This window comes from Diabrotica virgifera, chromosome 8 (assembly GCF_917563875.1).
Source record: "Diabrotica virgifera virgifera chromosome 8, PGI_DIABVI_V3a".
NCBI lineage: Eukaryota > Metazoa > Arthropoda > Insecta > Coleoptera > Chrysomelidae > Diabrotica > Diabrotica virgifera.
The window spans coordinates 59910735-59937849 of NC_065450.1; the positions used below are offsets into that span (position 1 = coordinate 59910735).

General features: G+C 32.9%; 1 protein-coding gene across 3 annotated transcripts in view; it reads right to left on the reverse strand.

Annotated features, from left to right (window-relative positions):
- LOC114336952 (myophilin) overlaps positions 1-27115 on the reverse strand; it is a 97369-nt gene that overhangs the window by 29831 nt on the left and 40423 nt on the right. For all 3 annotated transcript variants that reach the window (XM_050659279.1, XM_050659278.1, XM_028287342.2), the window contains exon 2: positions 124-260. In XM_050659279.1, coding sequence (XP_050515236.1) covers positions 124-260 — 137 coding nt within the window. The remainder of the gene's footprint in view (positions 1-123; positions 261-27115) is intronic.

The window sequence follows — 27115 nt, forward strand, 5'->3', positions numbered from 1 at the left end:
CATAAAAGGCGTTCTTTGTAGAGATATCTGACATTCCTGGTACAATTGTTGTACCCGTATGCCCATAAAAGCAATATCGTTACCTAATGGTACATTACACTTTCTCTTGCGTTAAATACTTACTTGCACAATACGGTTCCATCCTTAAGTACTTCATAAAAGTTGTCCATATCACCAGCTGTGTTCAGTTCGTCTCCTGTGATCGTCACGATCCATTCGAGACTTTCTTTAGCCAAGTCTTCGCTGTATTTGGCGTTTACCTACAAACAAATAAAAAAAAATTAATTAATATCTAAAACTCGGTCAATATGCCGTAAACAATATTACAAAAACTATTTTTGAATTTTTTTTGGTTTATCCGATTTTTTTAGTTAAAATTTGAATTAGTAATATTAGTTATACACATATTATTATGTGTATACACGTATTACATGTGTATATGTGGATACACATATTATGTGTATCCCAGGTTAATGTTCTTTTTCAGGCTATATAATAAGCCTAGGTGGATAATTCAGAATCCCTAATTTTAGTGGGGAACAACAATCAGACAAATCAGACGAAGTAATAGGGGCTTTTCTTTTTATTTTGATTTTAAGAGAATAAACAGTTATTGGTCACTTTAACGCTAAAAACAATAAGCGTATTGTGGTGAAGTAGTGTTCATGGCGTTTATGAAAGCGAAATGAAAGAGTAGAACGGCTATCGTAAAAATACCCTAACAGTGGCATACATCAACATCATGACCTATCCTAAAAAACCCAATGTGAAAAAATGAAAAGACTATCGAATAATAAGCCTTATGAAGTGATGGGACATTATTATCCTGATTTTTTCGTTATAAAAATATGAAGCACATAATATGACAAATACACAATTCGGCTTCAGGGATGCATTGCATTGGGTACTTGAGAGACTAGTGGCGGATCTAAAAATGTGCCTTGGGGAGAGGGTAACTTCCAATGGAACACCAACCAAAAAACGTAAACAAAGATAGACCCAAACTACTGTATGCATTACGTTCCTTAATGCAGGTTTATTGGGCCGCATTTGTCCTTCTAACTAAGGTGTAAGTTTTATGAATTTTGGGGGGTTTCTATGCCCCCACCGTAGGTCCGCCAGTTTTCTTTCAACGATATAATTTCTAATCAAGCCTTAATTGCAAAATCACAACTTTAGAGCAAAGGATACTAAGAATGGAGATTTACGAAGCTGATAAAGTAACTCAAAGTTCCAAATTAACTGTTTCAAATTCTGATCATGTGAAATCAACTGACACTGGTAATCATTATGAATCGTTTATAAGTGAATATAGTGAACGTCGTAAACGTGAAAATAACCTTATGTTGTTCAATGTTCACGAATCTGCCGAAGATTTAAAAACAGTTGAAGAATTACTTTCAGGTTTTACGGAAGTATCCATAAAAAAGTTGTTTCGTGTTGGAAAGCAAGGAAATAGGCCTCGACCGATTAAAGCAATTCTGGACAGTTCTGCTAGTGTTATTCGTGTACTAAAAAACCGAAGTCAATTACCTTCAAATATTAGAGTTAGCTCCGATCTTACTATCAGTCAGCGAAATTATTTAAATGAACTTAGGAAGGAACTGGAAATAAAAAAAAGTGCTGGTGAAACAAATCTGACTATCAAGTATGTACATGGAATTCCTAAAATTTTACCTATTAAAGAAAAAAACTAAACTGTAGGGATAAATCTAATTTAAATCATTCAAAGCTATCTGTTTATTTTCATAATGTGGGAGGCATGCGTACGAAGTTGATAGATTTTAGTCTAAGTGTATTATGTTCGAGTTATGATGTTATTATACTTGTTGAAACATGGTTGACAAATAGCTATTCTGATTCAGAATTGGGCTTGGATTCTGATTATAATATCTTTCGAGCAGATCGTGATAATTTTGATCATTTTAAAGATAAGGGAAGAGGTGGCGGTGTCCTTATAGCCGTTAAGAAAAAGTTTAACAGTTTTGCTCTATCTATACCTCATACTAAAGTTGAACAAATTTTTGTACTAGTTAATATTGGAACAGAGAAAGTTATTTTTGGCTCTGTGTACATACCGCCACGGTCTGATCATGAAATATACGAAGATCATTGTAATGTCCTGATTTTATATTAATGAACAATAACTACTCTAAGGTTTTTATTTCTGGTGACTTTAATCTTCCGAATGTTACGTGGACAAACGATAATTTAGGAGTTAGTTTATTGAACTATCCACCAAATTCACCAGCTTTACATATGGTCAATTGCTATAGTTTTTACAACCTTTTTCAAAATAATTTTGTGTCCAATAGTAGAAATGTAATTTTAGACTTAATCTTTTCTAATTGTAACGAGTTGAGTGTTGTAAATGCTGCTGATTTAATTTTTCCGAACTCCCTTAACCACAATGGTGTAACATTTGATGTTAATATAATAAATAACAGTGATCCTTTAAAGTACGCAGAGTCATATTATGATTTTAAAAACGGTGATTATATTGGTATGAACTTTTTTTTGTCGGAAATAAATTGGGATTCACTAAAGGCTTTGAATATTGAAGACGCTGTGTCTAAATTTTACGATATTGTCAATCATGCAATAAATCAATCATACAATAATTATTGTCAATTATGCAATAAATCATGCATAATTTGTCAATTATGCAATAAATGTTCCTAAAAAAGTATGTAAGACAAGTACATTTCCAATTTGGTTTAGCCCGGAGTTAAAACGACTAATAATAGAAAAGAAAAAATATCATAAAAAGTATAAGATGTTCAACAATTATGATGATTTTATTATTTTTCATAACTTACGATCTGAATGTAGTACACTGAGTAAAGATTGTTATAATTTATATGTTAGAGATTCTGAATTTAGAATTAATAATGACCCAGGCACTTTTTGGAAATATATAAACAGTCGCAAAAAAATTATGATGGTCTTTGCCATTTATATTTAGGAGATGATCAAAGTAGTTCTGGGGAGGAAGCTGTGAATTTATTTGCCAAATTTTTTTCTACAGTGTTCACTGACCATAATACTACCCCCCCACAATATCAATTTGAAAATGCTGGTAACATGAGTTCATGCTCTTTTAACATAAATACTATTTTTGAGAGTATTCACAATTTGGCTCCTAAACTAAATTTTGGCCCTGATGGCATTCCTAACTATCTATTAAAACAATGTGTTTGTACTATATCTAAGCCATTGTGTATACTCTTTAATAAATCTTTGCAAGAAGGGGTTTTCCCTGATTGCTGGAAACGAAGTTACGTAAAACCTATATTTAAATCTGGTTCAAAGTCAAATGTGGAAAACTACAGAGCAGTTTGTACTATATCAGCAATTCCAAAATTATTAGATTATTTAGTTACTAAGCAGCTTACTTGTGAATTCGGCAGTATTCTGGTGAATGAACAACACGGTTTTGTACAGGGTAAATCTACAGTAACTAATTTACTTCTTAATCAGAATGACATTGTTATCGCTTTGGAGAACAAATTACAAGTAGATTCCATCTATACTGATTTTTCTAAAGCATTCGATAAGGTCAATCATAATATCTTACTTGCAAAACTTACAGCATACGGTGTTTCTGGAAGTCTCTTTGATTGGATGCAAAGTTACCTGACTAATCGAAGTTTAAGTGTAAAAATAGGATGTTTTCTTTCTAATGCTTTTACAGCTACATCTGGAGTACCGCAAGGTTCCCACTGTGGCCCCCTTCTATTTAATCTGTTCTTGAATGATGTTCACTCTATTTTTAAGGAAGTTAACTTTTTAATGTTTGCTGATGATGTTAAAATATATAAGACTGTCAATAATGAGGATAACATTTTTCAGCTTCAGTCACAAGTAAATGATTTTTATGAGTGGTGTGGTAGAAATGATATGGAACTTAATATTAATAAATGCTTTTTAATAACTTTTGCTAGATCCCATTCGCCTATTCACCATCAATATTTTATTAATAATACTCCTGTCACACGTGTGAACGAAATTCGGGATTTGGGTATAATATTTGATTGTAAATTAACATTTTACTCTCACATTGACCATACTGTTTCGAAAGCATTTAAGATGTTGGGTTTTGTATTGCGTTCATCAAAAGATTTGTCAATTCACACAATAAAAATCTTATATTGCAGTATCGTGAGATCAATTATTGAATATGGTTCTATTATCTGGTCACCTAGTTATGCATATCAAATCCTAAATATTGAAAAGGTTCAAAACAAATTTTTACGTTTCGCAGCTTTTAAGATGGGTTTAACAGTTAGAAATTATACTTATGATAATATATTAAAGAGAATAAATTTACAAACTCTTGAACGCAGAAGAGTCATGTTGGATATTTGTTGTCTTCGCAAAATTATCTCTGGTGTTATTAACTCCGAAGAATTGATAAGTCTTGTATACTTTAATATACCTGCTAGATTGACACGAAATCCACAAATATTCAGGGAACAACGACATGCTACAAATTATGGTCAATATGCACCAATTAGTAGATTGGCCCTGTATGGAAACAAGTTTAGTCATGTAATAGATCTGTTTGGTTCTTCAGTTTCTTCTATTACACAAGAACTCGGGCGTCTTGAATTTTGAATTTAAAAAATTAAATAGATTTAGGGCCGGTACTTTATGTCTCGATTAACAGCCCGTTAGTTAACGGAGGTTCAATCGGGACCTCTTTAGGGTCTCTTGCGTTGTAATAAATGCAATTACAAGTATTATTATAATTATAAATAAGTATTTATTACAACGCAAGAGACCCTAAAGAGGTCCCGATTGAACCTCCGTTAACTAACGGGCTGTTAATCGAGACATAAAGTACCGGCCCTTAACTGTTATAGTTAATTCAGTTGTTTTCATCATTTACAAATAATTTATATTCTTTTTTATTTTTTATGTTTGTGTTTTATAGTTGTAGTTTTACATGTATCTAAATTTTATTTTTTCATTATTATGACAAAAGCTCTGCTTTATTGTATTTTGTATGTATTGGGTTTATCCCGTTAATAAATAAATAGATATAGAGAGGTAAATTATGATTGTGTGATGAACAGTGATAGGACCATACTTCAAGTAAGGTGCATGGAAAACCAGGTCCAGGAAGAAGGATATCCTGGCCTCATAAAAGTGGTGAAACTTCACGAAATTGATTAAACTTGACCACCTGCGGATGTTAATGTCTATATAGAAGAATTTTATTGTAAATTTAGTTATAAAATTTAAGGATAACAGAATAGGTTATTATTCATAGTATAAAAATTTTCTGTTGCACAATAGTCCAGGGCGCATCTGTTTTGAGATGGACGTTGAGAGGTGACTCAAATTTTTTGCAGAAATTGCTTGAAAATAAATCAAATAATAATATTTGAGTTATCCTCCCTCTCAAAAATGTCCGGAACATTGTTTAAATAATCAAAATGTCAAAAATTTAAGGAAAAATTCGATTTTTTTCTTCGTTTTTTGATTATAACTTTAAAAGTATTCATTTCCGAGAAAAGTTGTATTGACATAAAAGTTGCGTAATTAAGTTTCCTACAATATAGAATTGGTTAAAAATTTAAAAAATAGTCACCCTAGTTGCAAAATAGCAATAATTGCAAAAAAAAACATACAAAAACAAGTACTCGCATTTTACGTTTTCAACTATTTATGCTACTCTTAGGACCTTCATATTTCACCCAGAAAAACTTTATGATACAGTAAAACAATACTGTAAATTTCATTAGGATCGGTTGAATAGATTTTGCAAAATAAATTTTGCAATCCAGCTTTCGCAAAAATAATTCATTTTTTCAAAATGTTACAGGACTGAAAATAAAGCAGAAAGCAAGTTGAAATTTTTTTGCTTATAGAAGTGTACCGTACCTTTCATTTGCAATTTTCAAAATTAAAATCGATTAATTACCACCGCGTCAGGAAATTTTTGAAATAAACAATAATTTTTGGTGCTACGCGCACGACAACGGTGTTCGATTCACTCAAGTTGATTTCCACCAAAATTTCTTCCAATCTTTATCTAATATATTATTATCTTACTCTATATTTTGTTGTATTTTAATATTTTAATTCCACAAAAATCAAACTAATTTTATTATTGTTTGTGAAATATTGTTTAAACAATTGCATATGTTTAAAAATAATAAACTTTTATTATTTAAGTTAAAATATATGAACAAAGAAAGTTTTTGCTTGTAAAAGTGTTATTTCAAAGGATAGAGTATGTGTTTTTATTTTGCAATAAACAAATTTATTTATTTATATCGAAATGTAATAAAAATTAAAACGTATCAATTATTATCAAAGGTCATTGGAATGCCTAATCAGAGCAAACTATCCGCTGTCCTGCGCGTAGCACCAATAATTAATGTTTATTTAAAAAAATTCCTGACGCCGTGGTGTTAATCGATTTTAATTTGGCAAAATTGCAAATAAAATAGGTCTGGATCCCGCGTATGAAAAAAAAGTTGATTAATAGCAAGCTGAAAATTTGTTAATAGCTTAAGGGTGTCTAGTCGAATAAACTTTGATATGTGTGAACACTGGAACAGGGGTAGTTTTAATTGTGGAACAGGTTAAAAATTTGGAACGGTCACAGCACGAAAACGGCACATTTATTTTGTCCGACAGAACAGACTTAAACTCTTCGAACAGAGATTAAACTCTCATGCAAAAATCAGACTGCTATTTATCACCAAATGGGCGTTTTAATGAGTGGAACATGTAGAATATGTCAAATGACAGGAATTATGACAGGTAATAAATAGCAGTCTGATATTTTCATGAGAGTTTAATCTCTGTTCGGAGAGTTTAAGTCTGTTCTGTCGGACAAAATAAATGTGCCGTTTTCGTGCTGTGACCGTTCCAAATTTTTAACTTATTCCACAATTAAAACTACCCCCGTTTCAGTGTTCCCATATATCAAAGTTTATTCGACTAGACACCCTTAAGCTATTAACAAATTTTCAGCTTGCTATTAATCAACTTTTTTTTCATACGCGGGATCCAGACCTAAAAGGTACAGTAACACTTCTATCCGTAAAAAAAATTCAACTTGCTATCTGCTTTATTTTCAGTCCTGTAACATTTTGAAAAAATGAATTTTTTTTACGAAAGCTGGATTGCAAAATTTATTGAACCGATCTTAATGAAATTTACAGTATTGTTTTACTGTATCATAAAGTTTTTCAGGGTGAAATATGAAGGTCCTAAGTGTAGCATAAATGGTTGAAAAACGTAAAATGCGAATACTTGTTTTTGTATGTTTTTTTTCACAATTATTGCTATTTTGCAACAAAAGTGGCTATTTTTTAAATATTTAACCAATTCTATATTATAGGAAATTTAATTACGCAACTTTTATGTTAGTACAACTTTTCTCAGAAATAAATACTTTTAAAGTTAAAATCAAAAAACCAAGAGAAAAATCGAATTTTTCCTTAATTTTTTGACATTTTGATTATTTAAACAATGTTCCGGACCTTTTTGAGAGGGAGGATAACTCAAATATTATTATCTGATTTATTTTCAAGCAATTTCTGCAAAAATATTTGAGTCACCTCTCAACATCCAAATGTACTAATATTTTTACAGATGCGCCCTGGTCTACAAGGGACAACCAATCTCAAAATATTAAAGTGTCATTTTGATCCTTTCGTGAAAACTTGAGGTTATTTAATTTGTAAATTTTTGGTATACATTTTTTTTTTTATTATTTCAATGTTTTATCAGTTACTAATTTGGAGTTTCCCCGTAATATCTGTTAGTCTTCTTTTTTATAATGTCGACAACAAACAAGAAAACAACTGGAATGGAATTTTGTCATACTAATCAGTGGATAAAAATGATCAAAAAGGTAGGATATACAAATACCAAAAAAAATTAAAGGCACTCGTGGGAGTGCCGACAGAAGTGAAAACTTCTTATAGTATATAAATTACGAGCTCAATGCTTTTACCCCATCCTAAAAGAAGTCCTTTACCTATATCATATACGATATACGCGATGCGTATGCTCTATGCTATTTGTGTATACATACACATAATTTATATATGTACAAAATTTATTTCAGCAAAGTGATGACGGTCGCAAATTCAATACTTTTTCCCCATCCAAGAAGTGCACAACGTCCCTAAAGAAATTTTCAATTCAAAAATTTATTTCGTCGAAGCGATAACGGTCGCTAATTTACTACTTTTTCCCCATCCAAAAAGTGCACAACGTCCCTCAAGAAGTTTTCACTTCAAATATTTATTTCGTCGAAGCGATGATGGTCGCTAATTTAATACTTTTTTACATCGAAAAAGTGCACAACGTCCCTAAATACGTCCCTATAGAAGTTTTCACTTAAAAAATTTATTTCTCCGAAGCGATGACGGTCGCTAATTTAATAATTTTTCCTTATCCAAAAAGTGCACAACGTCCATCAAGAAGTTTCCACTTCAAAAATTGATTTCATCGAAGCGATGACGGTCGCTAGTTTCATACTTTTTTACATCGAAAAAGTGCACAACGTCCATCAAGAAGTTTCCACTTCAAAAATTGATTTCATCGAAGCGATGACGGTCGCTAGTTTCATACTTTTTTACATCGAAAAAGTGCACAACGTTCATAAATAAGTTTCACTTCAAATATTTATTTCGTCGAAGCGATGGCGGTCCCTAATTCAATACTTTTCCCCCATCCAAAAAGTGCACAACGTTCCTAAAGAAGTTTTCACGTCAAAAATGTATTTCGTCGAAGCGATGACGGTCGCTAATTTAATAATTTTTTCCCATCCAAAAAGTGCACATCCCTAAAAAGTTTTCACTTCAAAAATTTATTTCGTCGAAGCGATAAAGGTCGCTAATTTATATTTTTCCCCATCCAAAAAGTGCACAACGTCCCTCAAGAAGTTTCCACTTCAAAACTTGATTTCATCGAAGCGATGACGATCGCTAATTTAATGCTTTTTTCCATCGAAAAAGTGCACAACGTCCCTAAAGTTTTCACTTCACGAATTTATTTCCTCGAAGCGATGGCGGTCGCGATGACAGTCGATAATTTAATACTTTTTCCATCTAAAAAGAGCACAACGTCCCTAAAGAAGTTTTTACTTCAAATGTTTATTTCGTCGAAGCGATGACGGTCGCGTATTTATTACTTTCTCCCCATCCAAATTTAATAATTTTTCCCCATCCGAAAAGTGCACAACGTCCCTAAAGAAGTTTTCACTTCAAAAATTTATTTCGCCGAACCTATGACGGTCGCTAATTCAATACTTGTTCCCCATCTAAAAAGTGCACAACGTCCCCAAAAGAAGTGTTCACTTTAAAAATTTATTTTGCCGAAGCGATGATGGTCGCGATGACGTTCGCTAATTAAATACTTTTTCCCTATCTAAAAAGTGCACAACGTCCCTAAAGAAATTTTCACTTCAAAAATTTATTTCTTCGAAGCGATGACGGTCGCAATGACGGTAGCCAATTTAATACTTTTTCCCATCCAAAAAGTACACAACGTCCCTCAAGAAGTTTTCACTTCAAATATTTATTTCGTCGAAGCGATGATGGTCGCTAATTTAATACTTTTTTACATCGAAAAAGTGCACAACGTCCATAAATAAGTTTCACTTCAAATATTTATTTCGTCGAAACGATGGCGGTCCCTAATTCAATACTTTTCCCCCATCCAAAAAGTGCACAACGTTCCTAAAGAAGTTTTCACTTCAAAAATGTATTTCGTCGAAGCGATGACGGTCGCTAATTTAATAATTTTTTCCCATCCAAAAAGTGCACATACCTAAAAAGTTTTCACTTCAAAAATTTATTTCGTCGAAGCGATAAAGGTCGCTAATTTATATTTTTCCCCATCCAAAAAGTGCACAACGTCCCTCAAGAAGTTTCCACTTCAAAACTTGATTTCATCGAAGCGATGACGGTCGCTAATTTAATGCTTTTTTCCATCGAAAAAGTGCACAACGTCCCTAAAGTTTTCACTTCACGAATTTATTTCCTCGAAGCGATGGCGGTCGCGATGACAGTCGATAATTTAATACTTTTTTCCATCTAAAAAGAGCACAACGTCCCTAAAGAAGTTTTTACTTCAAATGTTTATTTCGTCGAAGCGATGACGGTCGCGTATTTATTACTTTCTCCCCATCCAAATTTAATCATTTTTCCCCATCCGAAAAGTGCACAACGTCCCTAAAGAAGTTTTCACTTCAAAAATTTATTTCGCCGAACCTATGACGGTCGCTAATTCAATACTTCTTCCCCATCTAAAAAGTGCACAACGTCCCCAAAAGAAGTGTTCACTTTCAAAATTTATTTTGCCGAAGCGATGATGGTCGCGATGACGTTCGCTAATTAAATACTTTTTCCCTATCTAAAAAGTGCACAACGTCCCTAAAGAAATTTTCGCTTCAAAAATTTATTTCTTCGAAGCGATGACGGTCGCAATGACGGTAGCCAATTTAATACTTTTTCCCATCCAAAAAGTACACAAAGTCCCTATAGAAGTTTTTACTTCAATACATATACTGTTATATTTCTATTTGATATAAAAATTAAAATTTGATAATTATAAACAAAATTCACTTTAATATAAAATATTTTTAATTTTCTCAACCTCGGGCATATAAATTTAGAACAACCTGTATACAACAAATTGTTATATTTAATTTTAAGAAGTGATTAGAATAAGCGTACGAAACTCGGAACAATGTGCTTAGATAAACAAAGTGAATGACGCGTACCATTATCGTTCTTCTCGGAAGGTCGATCATTAGCCTATGCTAAATAAAACTCAGTGAAATAGATGATAGTTCATTATCGTTTTTCGCGGAAGGTTTCGATCATTAGCCTATGCTGAATAAGACTCATTTGAAAGAGAGAATAGGTCATTAAAATTTGTAAATAATAGAAAGTAAGTTAGAATGGGAATTAAATATTTTCTTTTGAAATCCATTAAGCATATTTAGAAAGATTAAAAATTGGTTTTGAGGAATATTACGAATGAGAGTTGGTGGTGGAAGATTGATTTGTGAATCTGGAAGGGATATTTAGAAAGTAGGGGAATGGTAGTGAGATCAGGATGTTTTGAGCTGTCGAGAAGTGAAGTCGAGTAGTAGACGGTAGTGTACGGAGAGTGAGAAAGCCGATGTAGTTCCGTGAGTGTGGAGTATCTATCGTGGAACGAGAAGTAGGCCAGGTCGAGAGTAAAAGAACCTCCTTGAGCCAAGAGTGTCCCGGTAGCTGATAGCAGTTTCGAGAAAGGTAGAACACAGCATCACGACAGACGCAGGAACGAGAGCTATACGAGCTAGTTTTTCAAAGGAGAACATTACTGGAAGCCAGGACGAGGTTTGATCGCAGCCAAGGATAGCAGGAAACGGGTCTTGTGTGAGGACATTTTCAGTTCACCAGGAAAAGGTCAGTCTCATTTGTTTGGACATGAATGTATGGGTTTTTCGTATTAAATTCCACATAAAAAATTGAATAACATAATCAATAATATCAGAAAAGCTTCATCAAACTTAAATAGAGTTGTTCCTAATAACTCCTAATAGTTAAATGTTAATAAAAACTTTCAATTGAAAACCAAAAGGAAATAAGATTCCCATTTGTAAATGTTATGTTTAAGAATAATAAGAAATAGCAAATATTAAGCATTGATTGCCTTTTAAATAAAATAAAAAATATTTTGATTATAATTGTAACCCATATGTGTATTTTTTTTACTCTTTTCTTTTCTATCCCGATTAGGAACCATTAAGAAATATTTAGAAGCCACGAAAGTAAGTAATTAATTTATAATTCGCCCTGAGATTGAAAACATATTGATATGTGATCTGGTTAATTAATTAGATTAGTATTAATACATTGATTAAATTAAGTGCCATATAAGAATATTATCTCATATCAATAATCAAGATCACATCAACTGTCGTCCAACGTGGAAAGCATTGTAAAGTATTTCTAGTGGCAAATTTGAAGGATAGAAAGAGTAAAGCCGGTATTTGAAAATTTATATGCCTGTGGTAAAAAGTGAGATACTTACATTTGATAACATAAAAATTTAGATCTCTTTAGGTACAAATTTTACATAACTGATTTAATATTTTATTTTTACGATATTTACATTTGATATATTTATTGACAATTTATAATATTTGGGTAAAAAAAAGTCGTATTGGTAACATACTAGTAAAATTTCATATTTGGCGGGGATAATACTTCTTGAAAACAAATGTCTGTGACAAGAAGCCAAAGCAAGGACAACAAAAAACAAAAAGAACATTCAGACCAAGAAGATATTTTAGACACGACAATCATGGCATCAGAACAGCAAGAATTATCAGGAATAGATAAACTATTACAACTGATGCAACTCCAGTCACAAAAACTGGATGACAATCAAAGAGAAACAAAACAAGCAATGGATGAAGCAAAAAGGACAATGGATAAAAATCAGGAAGAAACATCAAAGAAAATGGAAGAAACACAACAAGTAATGAAAGAAAATCAGGAGGAAACAAAACAAGCCATAGAAGAAAACAACAGAAATATAGAGAGTATTAAGAAGGAAATGGTTAAAAAAATAGAAGAGATTGCAGAAAAGAGCGAGAAACAGGAGTTAGAGATTAAAGAAATCAAAATCAAAATAAAGGAGATAACGAATTGCCAGCAAAAAGAACTAGAAAATTTGGAAAATAAGTTGGAAAATGCTATCCAAGTAGACAGAGAAGAAGTGGAAAAAAGAATCACAGAAATAGAAAAACAAGTCACCGAAAATAGGACGCAACAGAATGTCGGAGAAAGAAGAGAAATGGTTATACATAGCACAGATGACGTGAAGATAAGGTTTGGCGGGGATGTAAGAAGATTACACCCAGTGCCGTTCATAAAGAGCCTGAAAAAGAAAATACAGCACATCGGAAATTTCGAAACAGCAAAAGAAACTATCAGAAACCATCTCAAAAATGAAGCAAGCCTATGGTTCGATTGCAAAGAAGAAGAATTTGACAGTTGGCAACAATTTGAACAAAAATTTTTGAATTATTTCTGGGGAAAAGTCCAACAATTGGAAATTAACAAGGAATTGCAAAATGGGAAATACAATGATAGGATGGGTATATCAGAAAGGACATATGCATTACAAATTTACTATAACGCAAAACATTTACAATATAATTACTCATCGGAACAATTAGTCGAACTGATTGCAAGACATTTCGAAGAAACGCTGGAAGACCATATCACATTGCAAAACTACAAAGACATAGATAGTTTATGCCAATTCCTACAAATAAGAGAATTACGTGTAAGAGAAACAAAATCAAGAAGGTCGCGAGAAGATTACAGGCCCCGAGAAACACAGGATTACAGAGATAGAAATCAAAATAGGAGGGACTATACAAGACGAGATTTTAATCCCAGAAGGGAAAACGAAAATAGAGACAACGGAAGAGGAAATTATGAACAAAGAAATAGGCAATGGAATGAGGACAGAAATCGAGAATACCAGAATAGAAACACCACACGCTCAAATCAAGAAAACAGAAATAATGGTAGACAAAATGAACAGGGATATCAAGAAAACCGAAACAGATCCGACAGACCAAGAGAAAATAGAAGAGAAGTAAATAATACCCAGACAGATGGATATGACGGAGAGAGACATTATGACGAAAATATAAACAACGATGAGCAACCGGCGTTTTTTCACGACGGCGCTCACTAAAAACCAAAAATCAAACAGGAATCTTTTGTAACCCCAAGGAGTTTATTAAATTGGCAAGAAACAACGAAAAGAAAAATGGAGTTAATTTAAAATTTGTGGATGGATTTATCAACGAGAAACCAATTAAAATTATGATAGACACTGGATCTGAAATAACATTGGTCAACAGAAAACTAATAGAAGAAGTTAACTTAACAAATTTAATTTACAAAATACCTAGGTTAAATTTAGTGGGCGCAAACAAACGGACATTGGCAACTATAAATGAAGGCATACGAGTAATGGTACGACTGGGTAAGAAGATGTATGCACTACAATGTGTAATAATGCCAAACATGTCACATGACATGATAGTAGGAGTTGACGAATTGGCAGAAAAACATGTAGTGATAGATTTTAAAAATAATACGATGAATCTAACAGAAGAAAAAGAAGAAGAACAGGACAAGGAACAGGAGAAACAAAATACGGACGAATCAGGTAAAGAACAAACAGTGGAAATGAATTTGGCAACGAAGCAAGGACAAAGAAGAAAAGGGAGAAAAAGTCAGAAAAAGACAAAAGAAAATGAAACCTGTGGCTCCTCAAAAGAAGAGTTGAGCCCAGAAGAAGAAAATTTGAGAGTATCAGAAACAAAGGAAACCTGGGATTCCTCAAAAGAAGAGACGAGCTCAGGAGAAGAAGAAATAAAGCAAAAAACTGAAAGCGAAAAAGATATGATCGAAACAGTGGCATTTGAAGAGGAGGCATATGAAAACGAGGATGCAGAATACACGATAAAAGTATGTGAAAAATCTGAGGAAAAATACAGAAGATTAATATGGGAAAAAGGGAAAGACAACATAATAGCCGACACTCTAACACAGGATGAGGACACTGAAAATAAGGAAACAATTACTCTACAGGTGGGACTAATTAGAGTAATACAAGAAGAAGGGGTATAAGACGTAGATTAAAGTAAGGAAATATACAGGGAGTTGGTTTTGCCTCGAGAAAATTTATTTAAAAATGCAGATAAATTTTATCGAATACAAGGCGGGGATTTGTTATATTTCTATTTGATATAAAAATTAAAATTTGATAATTATAAACAAAATTCACTTTAATATAAAATATTTTTAATTTTCTCAACCTCGGGCATATAAATTTAGAACAACCTGTATACAACAAATTGTTATATTTAATTTTAAGAAGTGATTAGAATAAGCGTACGAAACTCGGAACAATGTGCTTAGATAAACAAAGTGAATGACGCGTACCATTATCGTTCTTCTCGGAAGGTCGATCATTAGCCTATGCTAAATAAAACTCAGTGAAATAGATGATAGTTCATTATCGTTTTTCGCGGAAGGTTTCGATCATTAGCCTATGCTGAATAAGACTCATTTGAAAGAGAGAATAGGTCATTAAAATTTGTGAATAATAGAAAGTAAGTTAGAATGGGAATTAAATATTTTCTTTTGAAATCCATTAAGCATATTTAGAAAGATTAAAAATTGGTTTTGAGGAATATTACGAATGAGAGTTGGTGGTGGAAGATTGATTTGTGAATCTGGAAGGGATATTTAGAAAGTAGGGGAATGGATGACAAAGTGAGATCAGGATGTTTTGAGCTGTCGAGAAGTGAAGTCGAGTAGTAGACGGTAGTGTACGGAGAGTGAGAAAGCCGATGTAGTTCCGTGAGTGTGGAGTATCTATCGTGGAACGAGAAGTAGGCCAGGTCGAGAGTAAAAGAACCTCCTTGAGCCAAGAGTGTCCCGGTAGCTGATAGCAGTTTCGAGAAAGGTAGAACACAGCATCACGACAGACGCAGGAACGAGAGCTATACGAGCTAGTTTTTCAAAGGAGAACATTACTGGAAGCCAGGACGAGGTTTGATCGCAGCCAAGTATAGCAGGAAACGGGTCTTGTGTGAGGACATTTTCAGTTCACCAGGAAAAGGTCAGTCTCATTTGTTTGGACATGAATGTATGGGTTTTTCGTATTAAATTCCACATAAAAAATTGAATAACATAATCAATAATATCAGAAAAGCTTCATCAAACTTAAATAGAGTTGTTCCTAATAACTCCTAATAGTTAAATGTTAATAAAAACTTTCAATTGAAAACCAAAAGGAAATAAGATTCCCATTTGTAAATGTTATGTTTAAGAATAATAAGAAATAGCAAATATTAAGCATTGATTGCCTTTTAAATAAAATAAAAAATATTTTGATTATAATTGTAACCCATATGTGTATTTTTTTTACTCTTTTCTTTTCTATCCCGATTAGGAACCATTAAGAAATATTTAGAAGCCACGAAAGTAAGTAATTAATTTATAATTCGCCCTGAGATTGAAAACATATTGATATGTGATCTGGTTAATTAATTAGATTAGTATTAATACATTGATTAAATTAAGTGCCATATAAGAATATTATCTCATATCAATAATCAAGATCACATCAATACGTACAAAATTTATTTCGCTGAAGAGATGACGGTCGCCATGACGGTCGCGAAATAAATCCTTTTTCCCTATCGAAAAATAGGTTTTGCATTTATTTTAAATTTAAATACTTCTATACAATTTATGTATAGATACACATAATATAGATAGGTACAAAATTTATTTCGTCGAAGAGATGACGGTCGCTATGACGGTCGCGAAATAAATCTTTTTTCCCCATCCTAAAATAAGTTTTACATTTATTTTAAATTTAAATACTTCTATACAATTTATATATACATACAAATAATATATAGCATAAGCGATGACGGTCGCAATGACGGTCACGATGAGGGTCGCAATGACGGTCGCAATGACGGTCGCGAATTCAATGCTTTTTTCCCTATCCAAAAATCGCACAACGTCCCTAAAGAAGTTTTCACTTCAAAAAGTATATACAAATCAGAGCAAATACAACAAAAATCTAACGATCCTAAAAATGAAAAAAAAAATTTTAAGAAAAAAGAATTAGATAAGGACAGAGTACGTAAAATAAATTGCAATGCAAGTTGGATCACCATATTGAATAAAGCTTACTCCCACACACTAATCCATAAGCCACTATTAATTGAATAATTGAACAAACTTGATAAAAACGGTAATGAATAAAAACTAGTTATTTCAATTTCTTCAATCAGGAATGAGGTAACCACTTATTAATTTCCAAGAACACTTTCATCTTAATATGCATTATTTACTGATTATATACCGTTCATAAAGAAAGCAGTAATAGATGGGTTTCTATTTTCTATTCGTCGTTTAATACCTCAACCTACGCGGTTCAAATGAAACCAGTCTGTCCTGTTATATAATACATACACTTTACATAATCATGTCTACGTGTAGGTGAGAAATTAATGCTTCGAGGAAAGTAACTTTTAAGAATGAGCAACAGGCAACAGGTTGGATATTTGATTAACATAATAATATAGAAATGCATAAATAGGTCTGGATCACGCGTATGAAAAAAAAAATTGATTAATAGCAAGCTGAAAATTTGTTAATAGCTTAAGGGTGTCTAGTCGGATAAACTTTGATATATGGGAACACTGGAACAGGGGCAGTTTTAATTGTGGAACAGATTAAAAATTTGGAACGGTCAGACCATGAAAACGGCAAATTTATTTTGTCCGACAGAATAGACTTAAACTCTCCGAACAGAGATCAAACTCTCATGCAAAAATCAGACTGCTATTTATCACCTGTCATAATTCCTGTCATTTGACATATTCTACATGTTCCACTCATTAAAACGCCCATTTGGTGATAAATAGCAGTCTGATTTTTGCATGAGAGTTTAATCTCTGTTAGGAGAGTTTAAGTCTGTTCTGTCGGACAAAATACATGTGCCGTTTTCGTGGTCTGACCGTTCCAAATTTTTAACCTGTTCAACAATTAAAACTGCCCCTGTTCCAGTGTTCCCATATATCAAAGTTTGTCCAACTAGACACCCTTAAGCTATTAACAAATTTTCAGCTTGCTATTAATCAACTTTTTTTCATACGCGGGATCCAGACCTAAAATGTGTAAAATGAACACGTTGTTTTGAAAATATTTCTCGCACAGTTGTCGCTTTTTTATTATCTCGTAATATTGAATATGTATGTAGTATATTTTCTTTAAATTCCTTATCAGAATTTTTTATCATTACAAGCAAAACTACAGGTTTCCTAAATCTTAGAGCCCATTCTAGGTTGTCCTGATTATAATATATGTATTATAATAATATTATGTATCTTATTTTGTGACGAATTGAGTCCTTTATAAATATCTGGTTAATATTTTTTGGCGACAATTTATCTTTGTAGTTTTCAGGATTCAGTATCTCTTTTTTGATTCAAACTGTTTTCTATCTGTTTTTCGTATTCATGCCCATCCCCAATGACGAACCTGAGGATGAGCAACGAGGCCTTCGTATCGTTCTTGTGTACAATCGTCTTATTACCACCTAAAGTACCTCTGTCCTGCCTGGGGTAATTATTTTTATACTTTATGGCGCCCAATGTGGGGCCTAATCTTCTTCCTTTTGCCAGATATATTATAATAAATAATACAATAGCCTAACATGCGAATCTAAATCTTACTATACTTTCATTCATACAAATACTTACAACCAACACAAATTATTTTGACCTTTTTGGGTCTTCTTTTATTTCAGTGAAGTCAAAGCGCTCGATTGCTTCAATATCCATATATTCTCAGAATAGTATAGCTATGTATTCATATTCTATGTTTGCTCAGAAATGTCAATAAAAAGGAGTTTGTCAGAGTTGTGTACTTTCTCCACAATTATTTAATATATATTCCGCAAAGATATTTCAAAATGCCCTCGAAAATATTGAAGAAGGAATAAAAATCAACGGAGAATACGTAATACGTAAACAACTTAAGATACGCAGACGACACCGTTATTCTTGCGGACAGGGCTGAGGGTTTGCAACGACTTTAGAATATCATAACCAGAGAGGGAGATAGCTTGGAGCTGAATATAAACACAAATAAAACAAAAGTAATGACTGCTACACGTACACCAAATGTCGACATTAATATTCGTATCTACAACAAACAGATAGAACCCGTACAAAGATTCTAGTATCTTGGTTGCTGGATAACAAACGATCTAGACCACGAGGTCGAAATACGTGCTCGTATAGAGTATGCTAGGTCCGATTTTCAAATAATGAAAAAAATCCTTATAAACTCTACCTTATCGTTGGATATCCGATACCAATTTGTAAATACATTCATTTATTCCATATTGCTCTACGGAGTGGAAACATGGACTCTTGGAATTACAAGTATGAGGCGTATAAAATCCTTTAAGATGTGGGTTTTTTCGAAGGATGCTGAAGATCTCTTGCACAGAGCACGTGATCAACAACGAGTTATCTAGGACAGATTTATAGAGGAGAAAGATACAACCTTTTTACGACTCATAATGGAAGGGAAAGTGGAAGGAAGAAGAGGTCCAGGAAGAAGAAAATTCTCCTGCTGAAGAACGTAAGATACTGGACAAGCATGGACACACATTCCATTCTAAGAACCCCTCAAGATAGAGACCAATTTTCCGTAGTTATAGCCAACCTTCAGTAATGGAGAACGCACCTTAAGAAGATGTTAGCTGATTACTTGCTGATGCATTCTAAATTATATTATTCACAGTATAGCCTTCTGAAAACTTCTGGATTGTACTTTTAACCTTTAACTACACGCTCTGGCGTATTTTGTAAGCCAGATATAAGAATTCTACTGCAAATATATTTAAAAATTTAATTTTTGACCTTGTTTATCTCTCTAACCTATTACTGGAATGTGCTTTACAATTTAGTTTTAGTTTCGTTATAATCGGCGTTCTGGGAAGATCGTAATTTACAGTTTAGTATTTGTTGTTTCCGGTGGTGGACAATATACGCCACGACTATATTAATATAAGTAGTAATATAAGTTCATATTTCATTTGTTTTTTAGTCATTATGGCACAAAATATATTTTTCTTTATAAACAATACTTTTTCTCCTGTAAAAAATCACATTTCAAAAAATTTTTTATTAGTAATTTTATTTATCATGAAATCCAGTTATTCCATGATTCCAGTTATAAATCCCAATTGGCTTACTGAGAAGGAACTTTAAGTACCTATTCACTGATGCTGAGTAAGGTTTATAACAAACAACTAAGTGTTTTTTGTAAAAAAAAATAAACAAATCTGCTGTTTTTAAGTGTATTTTCTTGTGGCTTATTAAGTATGCCACGCGTGTAGTTATGTTATAACTTAATGCGCGGGTAGTTAAAGGTTAATACTAACTTTGGTACAGTATGTAATGACACTCCAAGTTCTCCATATAAGGGAACGTTTGAAGAATTAGAATCCACAGAACAGGTTAAACAGGGCGATCCACACTCAACAGCCTTGTTTAGTTGATAGTTTTTCAGTGTGAAATTAGAAATAGTGGGTTGAAGAAAAAGTAAAGGTTTAAATTTTTTATGGATATAAAGCTAACAAAGGATTTTGGTTCCAAGACAATCCTCGCTTATTAAGGAAAAATAAAGATTATGTTAAAGTAGAAAAAATACAAAAAATAGAAATTTTGAAAAAATTTTCACTAAGTTGATTAAAAAATTAAAAATCAAACTTCAGTTAGCAGGTATTTCTAACGATCACGCTATAATGGGAAGGATATTGTTATTAAATTAAAGATAACCATAACCAACAACTTGCGGCCGTTCAAAAGATCGGTTTTATATCATTATCGAATTTCCTCTAAATTACGCCATCGTTTAATCATTGTACCAAAAAATCAAGGTCACCACTTGGAATTTGCTTTGGGTGATCTGTTGATTAATTAATATCCTATGACTAATATCTATTAACGGCTGTTTGTGGGTGACTATTATACGGGAAACATTGATTATACAGGGTGTACCGAAAAGATTGGTCATAACTTATATCACAGATTCTGGGATCAAAAATAGGTTGATTGAACCTAACTTACCTTAGTACACATATGCACATAAAAAAACAATTTCATCAATATTTCGAAAACTATTATTAAAACTACAGTCGGAAAAATGAAAATACAAAAAAGTGATTGATGTGCTCGTTCATGGCCCATGGGTATTCTTTCATTTTTCCGACGTATAGTCCAGAGAAATAAGATTTTTCTCGTGACACATCCCCCTCCAGGCCGAAACCAAATTTTTTGAGTAGTATGGACATCTATAGTAATAACCTATATGTTTCCTGCAGCCGATTTTGATGATATACATAGTTATAAATAAATGAAGATCAATAAACGGTAAATTTTCGCTTTTTTCGTCTATTACTAAAAAGTGAAGTATTCTAAACAAATTTGAGAATAATAAACTCAAATCATATAAAAAACTTCAATATGGCGTTCGCTGAATATGTCTATCCTTATTTGTTGCTTAGAAAATTGCAAAATATGTCATAAATTTTGAGATTTTGGAGATTTTTTTCGCCACCACGTTTTCAGCATTTGGAACCACTGTTCGTCGGTTTTCGTTGCATTAGGCCGTAGCCTCCATTTGCAAAGTATTTATAATTCTTCATAACGGCAACGTTATCCGATATTAATGTTTCTGTATCATACATGTAACATGCCTGTATTACATTTTGCTGAAATGGCTCAGTCGTCAGCGTAGTCAAAAGAGCAACGGATGTTTTTAGCTTTCTCTGAAAACCTGGTTCACTGTGAATGTGTGGTTGGGGAATAGTTAACAAGAGTAACCTTTTTCAATTCAACATTTATTACTAAATTTTTGTTGTTTGGTTGTGTGAGTTTCTGATCAAATCTTGTTATCTTCATTATTAACGATCATTAAAAGTTTTAAGTACGACCTAACACTTTTTTAATAATATTAGAACACCACCCTTTTTGAACTGTTATATGTATAGGTACTTTTTTTGGTAAATGTTGTGACTTTTTCATTAAAACAGAAATATACTTTGTTAATTAATCCAGCCATTTAAGTATTAGGTACAAAACTATCTGTAGACTGTTAGTAAACACCTTGAATTTGATAAACTTGGCAATCATCGAACACCTATAAAGGAAATTTGGTTTTTCCTTGAGTGCTACTATCCGAAAAATCGGAAATAGCTATCAGTGATACTGAATTGAACAGGAAATTAAGTCGTTCAATGTGTTAGTTGTTGTCGTTTTTATCACTAACGGGGTCACGTATTATCAAGCCCACAAACCTTTTTCGTCATTTAACCCATTTAATTAATGGATTAATTTAAAAAGAATTAGTTTTAATGTGTAATATATGAACTTAATGTTATTTTTACCTTTATATATTGTAAACAATTTAACTGGTTTACAAATAAATTTAACAACCTAGTTTCAGATTTTTTTAAAGAATGACCAGAGAGAAGAAGAACCAGAACCCAATCTCATATACAACGTGTTTCATTAAGAATTATCCATATAGTAACTGGAGAAACCTTAGCACAAAATACGAAGATTTAACCTGAAATACTTAAATAAAATATTATTCCTTACCGAGATACAAATTTTATTACAAATATTCTAAAATTATTTTAGCACGTTGTTTTAACACCTTCCAATACTTTTTGTTCAAAATTGACAAACAGTTTACACATGTTAGAATACTTTAACTAGTGTTAAAAGATATTTTTCCGCTGTTACCAGAGGCGTGCTGTAGGGATATATACTTTCCCCCCTCACAATCTACGCTACTGTCGTTTAATCATGTCAGCATGTTTTTGATTCCTTGCTACTTTTTACGTAAATATCATCCTTTTGTCTCACTGCTATAGAGTAAGTAGTTTTCAAGTTATTTGCGTTTAAAGACAATGGATTCAATAAGAATATGTATTGCAACATTCAATAAGATTATGTTTAAAATACATAATCTGAATTGAATCCATCTTGTTGGAACTTTACCGCGCTGAGCAGATGGGACGTGAATTATAAATTGTAAAATTCCCTCATTTTCTTGAGTCTCGCAGCATCCGTTATGGCTTGCAAATTTTAGAAGCCTCGGAGGTGTAACCAGAGAAGGTTCGCATTGTTTTCAATCTGGTGGGATGTAGAGTAATATTTTTAGTATTATTTTTTGTGCTATTACATTGAAAACTTAGTCTTTTGTTAGCAGTTGCCGGTAGGGCATCCCTGCCATTTCGTTCGTTGCAATCCATTGTGAATATGACAAGATACATACGTGGCTGGATACCTTTTGCTAATATTAATTTACTAACCTGCTAATTGTAACTTAAATCAATATTCCACCAGACATTTTCATTTAAAAAAGAAGAGTGTTTGCGTTACTTCGACGATCGAACAAGAATAATGATGAGAAAAGTAAATACGTCCTCCAATAGACGTAACTGTTTACCCAAATATGTCATCGGGTATTGTTTATCTTGAATCAGTTACATTGCCTGCCGGTAGTCTAGTATGTATTTTGAATGGAATAATTTATCTTGTACCGTCAAAAAGTTAAGCTAATTGGTATACACGTACAACGACAATAAAAAACGTTGAAATAAATTAAAATGCTTAATGAGTTTATGTCATACGTACTAAAATAGTTATCTAATACATAATTTTTTATTTAAGTTTAAAAATAGAGGTGGGTAAGTGGTAAGTGAAGCTAAAGTGATGAACTGCTGTTATTCTGAAGCTATTTCTTTTTGACATTTTTGCAATTAACTATTCTAAATGGGAAATAAGCTACAATTTAACTAAAAAATTTAACAATGACGTCCGATTTGGACGTCGAAACGTTAATAAAATCATTTTTTAGTTAAATTGTGGCTTATTTCCCATTTAGAATAGTTAATTGATGAACTGCTGTAAAACGAACGAGACCAATAGAAAAAATTGCAACAGGAAGAAAACACGTTAGACTATTTCTGCAATAAATATAAAAATGGATTGTTTCGATAAAACTCTTCCTGGCACCCCGGAGGCAGTGTAATGGTCATCGTTGTATATTTTCCGTCTCCAAAGATCTCTGTCTGGTCATTTTTCGTAACTTATGCATAGGTCAGTTGCATATTTGTGTAATTTGGTCGACCCACCTTATTGGGAACCTTCCTCGTGATCTTTGATAATAATTTCTTTGGATAATAAGTCTTTCCATGTTGGAGAGGGACTTTGTTGGAGAGCCATTTGCTGACCTTTAGCTCATTTAAAATTCAATTATTTAGGTGGTCCACGGAATTCGTAACATTCTTCTTCAACAGAACATTTCAGTAGCATCTAGCTTTCTTCTTTCTACTTGTTTTAGGATCCTAGATTCACATAATAAGTGTGTCAGTATTGGGAATATTAAGCAATAATTGATCAACCTCACTTTCAGAGTTCGTGAAATTTGAGGGAGGGTCCTTCCATATTTTGGCAGTAATTTAACGAGAACTACATTTCTCGTTAAAAACTATCTTTAGGGATTTCTGCTAAAATGTATTCTTTGTTTGCCAAATTTTTAAAAAGCACCGAAAAAGGGCAAAAAATCAGGGCAACTTGGTCAGAAATTGTAACTGTATTTTTACTTTCACAGCTGATATTTTTAAGTCTTTTGAGATCGAAACAAAACATCAAACCTCACTCAAAAAGTTTATAATTTTACATTTCTAATAGATTTCGCCTCGATAAACTTGCTTTACCCATATATCTATCAACTCGATAAAATCCTTTTCAGCCTTCAAAGTAAGTAAGTCCGTAGTTGCATTTTACCCGTGTCCTTGTTTTTCCTCTCATCTCGTTAAGTAGGTCAAGTTCCGGGCAAATCAATACCGTTATATTACCAGCTTTTATGGCTTTACATAGGCTCTTGTGAACCATGAGATAATCTTGTATTAATTAATTACATTGGCCACTGATGAGGACAACGCTCTCAAATGATGGTGACCAGTTTGTTTAGTTTGTTTTATTTGAGGGTCTTAATAAGGTATTCGTTCGTTAAAGTCTTTAAGAGAAGTTAAATATTGGCAACAGTATAATATTAACATACGGTTAATTACAGAATTTAATAACAGAACTTAAATAGCTGTATACGAGTACGAGTAGAAAAAGAATATGTATATGATGTACAACTAAATTAAGTTTTATGCGTGTTATGTTACCTGAAAATTCGCTTACCCCGGTCGCTCCCTATCAACCGCTCGAGCGCCTGAAACCAGACCTTGATGACCAGAAAATGTACCTGCTAACAGTGATGAGCAAAGTACGGCCCGCGGGCCACCTGCGGCCCGCGAAAGTATTTAATCCGGCCCGCCGAGAGTCCATCGACATGGATAGTATACATAGATATAGTTCTAACCTTCCGATGACCAACCTTTTTTTGTTACACGGATGACCAACGGGGGTCAAAAATGACCCCCAGTCACAAATGACAATAAAATTAAGTTGTTTTAAGAAATAAAATAACGTATCCGTGAATTTAATGTTAGTATTGTATCAATAAATGATAGATAAACATTAGTAAAACATATTTTAATTACATCTGAACAAAAACAGAAATCATCATTCTGAACATAGAACTAAAACTTTTTTAAAATATACACTAATTTACGTCGCCACAGGTTTAACAAACAATTTTTTTTCAATATTGGAATGTTTCTTGCAAACAATTCCACACAATAGACGGTATTTACTTAATATAAAATTTGAACATGGAAGACAAGTGAGTTCGTCTTCACCCCAAATTCAGAAAAAAATTTTTTTTTCATAAAATACAGAAAAATTTTTTACTACAAAATAATGAGGGTATCTACAATGATATTAAAGTCAAATAAAAAAATAATGAGTTTAAAATTGAAAATATTTCTGAATTTATTAAATAAAAACATACATTGGGGTCAAAATGTACCCCCCTTGGTCATCCGAAGGTTAATATATAATGATTTTTTTCTATAATTCTGACCCTCATGTAGAATTTCTTGAACTCTGTGGCCCCCCATTAAAAAAGTTTGACCACCACTGCTAGAGCATACTAGCATTACATAATTTTTTAGTCTTGCGTAAACATCTTTCCACGTGCTGTCTGGGATTCGACACCTTTCTATTTATTCTGGAACTGGAATATTCATGAAAACACTCGCTAACGGCAAATGCTGTATACATACCAGAACTTTGTTTTGTATTTTTGGGAAAGATGATTGGTCTTGTGGAGCAAGGAATATCTCAGAAGTACATAGCTGCACTGGTGAGCGAACTATCAAACACCGATGCTAGGTATCAGGAATTAGGAAAGCTTAAAAATAAATCAAGGCAAAGTCACCAAAATGTAACATCTGCTCGCCACGATTGTTTCATTGTCCAAGCGGCTAGAAGAGACCCAACAGTTTCTTACCTGCAGATCCAAAGGCAGCTTTTGAAAGCTACAGGTGCAACTCTTTCAGTTGAAACGATAAGAAGAAGAGTTCGTACCAAGGAGTATACGACAGGAGACAGTTACGAGTTCCCGAGTTATCCAGGCAGTAGGTATACGATTGATTGCCGAAATTGGTGTCTTCGACACCAAAACTGGAACATTGGGAATTGGTAAAATATGCTATTTTCAGAGGACACCAGGAATTGTGTAAAATCAGATGACCAACGAAATCGTGTACTTAGAGGGCGAGGAAGATAAGCAAGAACGGAAACTGTCAGATCTGTTCACAGATATAAAGGAGGAACTGTCATGTTCTGGGGAGGCATTATGATCCGTAAAAAAACTTTAGTTTTCATCCAACCAATAACAGGTCGTAGGTATTAGTCCAGAAAGCCACTGCGCATCCGCTAGGAAAAATATTCTAATTCGGATTTTTTGCACAATCTTACTCAAAAAGGACTCCTTTTAACAAATTTGCATGTTGCCAGGACCAAAAGGTGGTCAAAAATTTTTTAAACGTTTTTTTTTGTTTTTATCCTAAAATTATTTTTTTTACATGGAAAAAAGTTTTTTTAGGTTTTTTGGATCATTCCAAACAGAAAAGATCTTTAGTGACTTTTCTCTAAAAGTGATAGTTTTTGACATATAAGCGATTAAAAATTGAAAAATTGCGAAATCGGCCATTTTTAACCCTCAAAAACTATGTGAAAAACTGAAAATTTGAATGTTGCCAAGGTAGGTAGATATTCTTTAAACATCGATTGATGAAATCCCGAAGAGTTTTTTGCAATACAATATTCAAAACTCCTTTGTTTTTTAATTGCTAATCAAGTGTGCGCGACACTGTTTTCCACCGACAGGTGGATTCTGTACCGACTGTGCAAATGAAAGGAATAAATTCGTTATTTCGTAAACTGGCGACTTTAAGAAAAAATCCCGAAACTGGTCGATTTTTATTTTTAAGTTGTGATATTGTGGCATTTATGGTATACTAGTGACGTCATCCATCTGGACGT